The sequence below is a fragment of the Calcarisporiella thermophila genome, assembly GCF_041956535.1.
Source record: "Calcarisporiella thermophila strain CBS 279.70 unplaced genomic scaffold VTP21scaffold_37, whole genome shotgun sequence".
Lineage (NCBI taxonomy): Eukaryota > Fungi > Calcarisporiellomycota > Calcarisporiellomycetes > Calcarisporiellales > Calcarisporiellaceae > Calcarisporiella > Calcarisporiella thermophila.
In genome coordinates, this window is record NW_027192227.1 from 63,968 (window position 1) to 70,964 (window position 6,997).

General features: G+C 38.7%; 2 protein-coding genes across 2 annotated transcripts; one reads left to right on the top strand and one right to left on the bottom strand.

The window, feature by feature from the left end:
- Nucleotides 1–147: 147 nt before the first annotated feature.
- Nucleotides 148–891, bottom strand: VTP21DRAFT_8124 (uncharacterized protein; the record flags this gene model as incomplete). The annotated part of the gene is made up of 1 exon (XM_069398941.1): nt 148–891. The coding sequence occupies one exon, from the start codon at nt 889–891 to the stop codon at nt 148–150; it is 744 nt and encodes a 247-aa protein (XP_069245867.1).
- A 961-nt stretch (nt 892–1,852) lies between these two features.
- Nucleotides 1,853–5,605, top strand: VTP21DRAFT_8125 (uncharacterized protein; the record flags this gene model as incomplete). The annotated part of the gene is made up of 5 exons (XM_069398942.1): nt 1,853–2,661; nt 2,733–2,868; nt 2,949–3,248; nt 4,698–5,476; nt 5,545–5,605. 5 exons carry the CDS (start codon nt 1,853–1,855, stop codon nt 5,603–5,605), a joined length of 2,085 nt encoding a protein of 694 aa, XP_069245868.1.
- Between the last annotated feature and the right edge of the window lie 1,392 nt (nt 5,606–6,997).

Genomic DNA, 6,997 nt, shown 5'->3' on the forward strand with positions numbered 1-6,997 from the left:
CTTTCCAGAATTGGATTTTGTAACCTTCTCTGATTATCTTGCGTATCCATAGAGGGGCGGGGATTCCTCGCCACGCGTTTCTGAATTTTCGCAAACGTCCCCCGACCGGTACGCGTGGCTCTACCTGTCGTGGGCTTGCGTCGGAAGCTAAACATTGGACGGGGAGGGCTGTTTTGCCCCGCCCGTCTTTTTCCAGTTTTTTGCTCTGTTCGACGAAGTGACTTGTGGTTGCTGTGCCGGGATTTGTGGTGGCTCCTCCTGGCGCGAGGTTTTTCGCCTCCTCTGTGAGCGATTCCGTTCCTTTTTATGCGCTGCTAAATCTTCGCGCAATTCTCTCTCGTCGATGACGAAACTTCTCCCCAATCTTTCGTGCAGTACAGCAGTAGGAATATCTGCTGCTTTGTATGCCTCATGGTGACGCGTTATTGTGATGTGCGATGCCAGGCTGAAGACTAAATCGCGCGCGTCCGACGCTCTTTGGAGTAGCCGATCGGTTACTTCCTCACCCAGTGCGTTCCTTAGTCGAAGAATATCTCCTAACAGGATATCCAAGGGCCTGGAGATTAACATAACCTCCTTCGAGATTTCCGCCAGGTTCGCGTCGTGTCTTCTGGCGGTGTTGCCCATGAATGGCCAGATCGACGGGTTCATCAGAGGTGCGTCATACTTGAGGTCTGATCGGGGGGGACTGCTGTCCCATATTATTTGCCGCTCCTCAGACGTGAGGATGGACTCCGGTGCGAATGGTGTTTTGAGCCCAATCGCGTCCGCTATATCGTCCGCTGGCGTCCACTGATGCCTCTCGCGAATAGGCACTGGAGAGAGTAGTGCCAAGAGAGATCCTTCAGTATTCGCGTGCTGATTTGTTGCTTGCGTGGACGAGGGCTCCATTTCTCAAACGGAAGTATGCCAGCTCAAAAAACGGCCAAGGAGTTGCACTTGGGAAACGACGGCTTTTTATACTCTTGATTTATTCTCAGATTTTTTCTTTATTTTTCTCTAAATTTCTTTAATTTTCTATGCAAAATTCTCTGGAAGTAGCTCATTTGTCCAATAAAACGGCCTCATCATCGTGAAGCATGGACTGCTGACGTAGTCCGCATTCTATTAGATATTAAGAACAATGAATTGCTATTACTCTTTTACTGAAAATTTCTTGATGAAAGATTGTGAGATACCGGAAGCAAGATAAAATTATTTTTCCTTCATCTTTTGATATCATTTTAAAATACGACTAAAGAATCTACCATGTTGGTTGATTATCCTGGAATTTACTGCGAGCTAGTGAAACAACAGAATTTCAAATATCAGAGATCTAATATACTGTGGTGAATAACTCACGATTCATTATGATAAGATAGTTTAAATAACAAAAAATAAGCAACCTTCAATAAATTATATAGGAAATCTGTCAAAGCTCTTTTTGGCAGACAATATATATAAAATTGACAATGGGCAATAAAACAAACGAGTTATGTAATCAAAGTAAAAGTTAGTAAATCAAATACAAATACCATGTCCATCGAACCTGTTAGAAAATACCAAGCTTTCAATGTTCTCGCTAAGAGAGAAATATTGCTTGAGTAGTTCGTTTTGATACTTTTTCGTATATTGTAAACACCCCCTAGTATGCTTGTCAATCTTAACCAATTAAAATTTAAAATATATTCTTTCAAATATCATGCTCACATTGCAACTTAGCAAATATTAAATCCAATAAAGATGATTCTGTTCCCGTAACATTATGGTAATTACTGTAACTCTTGATTTCTATTTTAAATGATCCACAGCTATATTTGGAAGCGATTTTAAATATCATTGATCCTTCATTTCAACGGCAAACTTTTAAACCATGTATACCCGCCAAATGCAAGCTGCATCAATGAATACCGTATGCTCTACTTCTGCAAACAATACTGTAGATGAAACTGAAAACTGTCTGGAGGAGCATGCTAACCTTAGTGATATACACTTGCCTTCGGATGCTTTGTACTTCCAGCTAAAACTGAATTCATTTACTGATCTACATAATCTTCTCAGCGCTCAGTATCTTATTGATGGCATCTTACTACCAGAAAACATCGCTCACCCTCAGATGTACACAGATACTACCAATAGAGAGCATACAGGTTATTGCTCTTACTTCAAGATCCTATCTTTCCCAAAACCAATTGATGACAAAATCATCAAGTGGTCGACAAGATCTAATATTACTAGAGAGAAGCTGCTCATCGATCGACTTTTTCATGTCTATCTCAGTGCTTGCTGTGTAGGCTCTTTACACCCAGACCGTGAAGCATTTCTTGAAAGTTATTTTTGCTGCGAACTCGAGCCTGCACTTGTCCACACTTCCATCGCAAATGCAGCTATTCATTTAATAATTAATCATCCAGAGACACCAATTAGCAGTAAGCTCCACGTAGCTGTAGGAAGTCTGATTGCGCAGGCAAAACAGTCATTGGCAGACGTATTTGATGCTCCATCTCCACAGATTGTTCTTGCTTTTATAAATATGAATTATTGTCTGACATACCTATCACTTTATAAGGACGCATACAAATTCTACTCACAGGCCGCACAGATGGCACTCTCTCTCCATATGGACAAAAACGGTGCCACAGAGAAGTATTCTGCGCAGTTGGAGTTTCAAAGAAGAATCTGGTAAAAATAGCTATTTTCATTCAATTTATATTTTATTTAAATTGATTTCAAGTAAATCGAATATTTCTCAGGGCTATCATTTGCACACGTGAACTGGAATATGTATTTGAGTTTGGCATGCCGTCGCTAATAAGCATGGATGTTATTAAATCATCTCCCAAGCCGACGGTGACAATGAAAGATAGCGAGCGATTCAAGTTTACAACGGTAATAAAATATATTAATTAATGGTAGTTCAACTTATCTATTTAGCTAATTAAATATATCAGATATACCTTCTACTGCAGATTACCACATTTTCTAAACTCTTGGAACTACAGAACATTGATTGGGCACTTCCCGATGTGATTATCACGCAAAAATTGGCTGGACTTGCTGCATATTTGCAAAATGAGCGAACCGAATTAATTCAATATTGCAGTGAAGGTGACCTAAGAAAGATCCACTCTTATACAGTAGATTTCGATTTCTGGTTTCGATGGTGTGCTCTTTGGCGACAATTTATCAAGTCAGATGCACCCGCCGGGAGATTGGAGACGAATTTGATGCAACAATTGCGTGACAAGGCATTCCGCGAGTATGTCAAGGTAATTCATAATAGTATTCTTAGAACTCTAGAAATTCTGCATACTCGTTGAATGGCTCTATAACCTTTCTCCACCTCATTATGCAGGGGTTATTCCATTGCATAATGTTCTTTAGGGTGGCGATTAATTCCCAAATTAGATGCAAATCGGAAATTCTTTTAGTAGCACATATTATTTGTGAAGATGTTAATTTCATTGCTCAAATGCATCCCAGTGTTCGGATAGGACGCAAATTATTCCAGGAGCTTATTAAAATACTAAATATCCTGCAATCGCCTGAAATTAGAGGTATTTTACCGCAACTACTCACACATCAATTCATGGATGTATTAGAATTGATGAAGCCAACAGTGTTTTCAAAGGGGGTTTTAGAACGTACATTCGTAAAACCGTATCGGACTAAAAATTAGAGATTGAGAAATGCATATTAGAGTGGTTAGGTTATGTAAATTATTACATTGTATTACTTTAAAACGGTGAAAAATGGTTTGGTTTACATTTTAGATTACTGAGAAAATGTATCCTATGAGCTGGGAACTTTTTTACAATACAATTAATGAAAAGAGCTCAGAGCTTGTATATGATTTGGCGTCCATTTGATTTTATTCGATAACCTTTTCATATATGCGAACACTGAGTAGATGCTGTACTTACGCAAGAAAAAGAGGATGCGTAAAGCGGCGAACTGATCGAGAGAGTTCCATTACCTATGTTAGTTCAAACTTGCAGTAATCCTGAAACCTTATTATTGAAAGAAGCCACCAGTTCAATGGCGTAAGAGGCACTAGATAGCACAATGATGGGGCGTTCGACTCTTGTCATTGCTCATCGATTATCTACCGTGCAAGTTTCGGATCTTATCAGTGGGCGTTTTCATACTTTCAATGTTGAGTAAATGTCACTAATCCTTATAATATTAGTTGTAAGGAAAGTTGGTGAAATATGGGAAGCAGAGTAGGATAACTTTATAAAATTACCAAGAGATAGTTAAGCAAATTTACTCTCTTGATTTCAAAATTAAGCTATAATTATTTAGAGAGCATGCCAAAATTGTTGCATATCCTGGAATAATATATCAGGAACTAACGAAACAACAGAATCACAAATATTAAAAATCCATTAGCCTGTACAAGTAGGGAAAAATGTGACAGCGTGTTTTAACAATTTTCCTTTGAATGCTCATATCTCCTGAATGGATGGAATATTATAACAGCGGCTTTATTATTAAACACTGTTGGATCTACACTATGTGCTGTTCCAACCGCTACCCCGGTTATAAATGCATTTCTGGTAAAACTAGGATATCATTGAATAGCACCCCGAATTTATGGGAAATTGATATCTTTATAAATGCCGATGTGTGCCAAAGATACCCAAATACTTTTATATTTTCTCCACCATCCAATCTAAATATTTTTTATTTGCAACGGTGATGCTATTATTTTTTAGCAATATCTTACACCTATGAAGCCAACTCGTAAAAAGATTCGAGAACGTGTGCTTGAACTTTCAAGAAAGGGAGAGTCCACACGTAAGGTTGCAGCACGAATAGGAATAAGCCATGAAACTGCCAGAAAGATCATCAAGGAATGGAGCACCCCGAAATATCCTCCTATGAAGCCAAAATATGGTCGTCCACGTAGTCTAAGTGAATCAGGTGAGAAATATATCGCTAAGAAGGCGGCAACCGGAGAGTGTTCTAATCTTGCCGACTTGCAGCAAGTTATCAAAGAAGAGCTCAATAAGAGCGTAACAAACAAAACTGTAAAAATGATGCTCAGACGTCACGAAGTAAAGCCTCGATCAAAGCCTAGGAAGCCTTTCCTGCTCCCGCGCCATTTTAAAACTCGATTCAAATTCACAGCTCAACTTGTTAGATGGGATTTTCAGACCATTGAAACCATAATATTCTCGGATGAAACCATTGTACCCTTTTTACAGACCACGGGAAATGAATACACATACGTAAAGAAAGGGCAGCCTCTGCGTGAGTGCAATATTATTCCAACCACGAAACAGGGAAAAGAGGCAATCATGGTATGGGGCTGCATTACTTCGCAAGGAGTTGGACTTCTACTTCGCGTGGAAGGCGGAATAAATGCTAGGATGTATCAGATCATTTTAGATGAGGGTTTTCTTGGAACACTCGAGCGGTACGGGATAGACAAGGACAAGTTCGTGTTCCAACATGATAACGCCCCCCCTCATATCGCCAAGTCAACTCAAGCGTGACTGCGAGATCGCAATATAAAGGTCTTAGAATGGCCTGCTCAATCACCAGATTTGAATCCCATAGAAAACGCGTGGGGCCTCTTGAAGAGGAGGCTTCAAGATTATCCTACTCGGCCAAAGGATAGGGAAGAGCTCTGGGAACGAATCAAATACACGTGGGAGAATATAGAAAAGACTTATATTGATAACCTATACGAGAGTATGTTGAGGAGATTCCGAGCTGTTTTTAAAGCTAGAGGAGGATATACGAAGTATTACAATATTTTTGTGAAATAACGATAATAAATATGTCTTCAATTTTATCATGAAGGCCATTTTTCCCGAGCATCTATATTAATACCCATGGTATTTTAGAAAATGCATTTATAACCGGGGTAGCGGTTGGAACAGCACATAGTGTAGATCCAACAGTGTTTAATAATAAAGCCGCTGTTATAATCTTCCATCCATTCAGGAGATATGAGCATTCAAAGGAAAATTGTTAAAACACACCGTCACATTTTTCCCTACTTGTAGTCACCAACCCATACTTCACGATGATATAGTGGCTTAATTACACAAAATGAATGGGCAACTTCCAATATATTATATATGGAATCTGTTAAAGCTCTCTTAGGCAGACATTTTATATATAATAAATTGACAATGAACAATAAACCAAGTATAAGAATTATATAGTCAAAAAGAAATTATTAGTATAAGTTGATAATAAATATCATGCCGGATTTTATATGCTCTCGATTGGAGCAATATGTCTCGAGTAGCTTGTCTCCCTACACCTGTTACCATTAGGTATATTATTATTTACTTGCTGCCAATCTTATCGTAACTAATCACTCCGTTGGCAAGAAGACAATACAATCATTTAAAAAACTTTTGTTTGATTTTTAATAATAACACAAAAACAACAAAATAAACAGAGCTTTTTCACCCTAGTAAAACCAGCAGTTCGGAGTGGAATGATATTTGTTGGGTTACATAGGAATAGAATTCAAAACCACTCAAGATGTATGCTTCCAAAAATCAAACTCATTATGCAACCTATCAAAATATACGGCAGAAAACTGTTTGAAATCTTATACCATGTGATAAGTATAGGATAGTCTTTACGTGACACAAAGGGGATATTTTTTCTATGATCTATAGTTGCATTTGTTGCTTCTCACCAATAACTTCTACCGCAACCTCAACACAACAACCAGATTGAGCTTGTGTGTAGTAGTCAATCTTTTATGCAGATATGATATCAGATCCTGATAGTTTTGTTATGGTGAATGTCGGGGTTTTAAATTTAGCGCTCGGCTCTTGGTTTCTACTTCAACGAGCCACAACTTCATTCGGAAGCAAATCCAGGTATCCTCGCTTCCTTTATTCCAAGTGCAATGTTTTCTACAATGCATATCCGCCAATTGCTAGATGCTCCAGTCAATCACGTATACTCTACTTCTTTGAATGACACTGCAGATGAAACAGAGGCCAATTTGAAGAAATGTGCTAATCTTTGTGATATACACTTG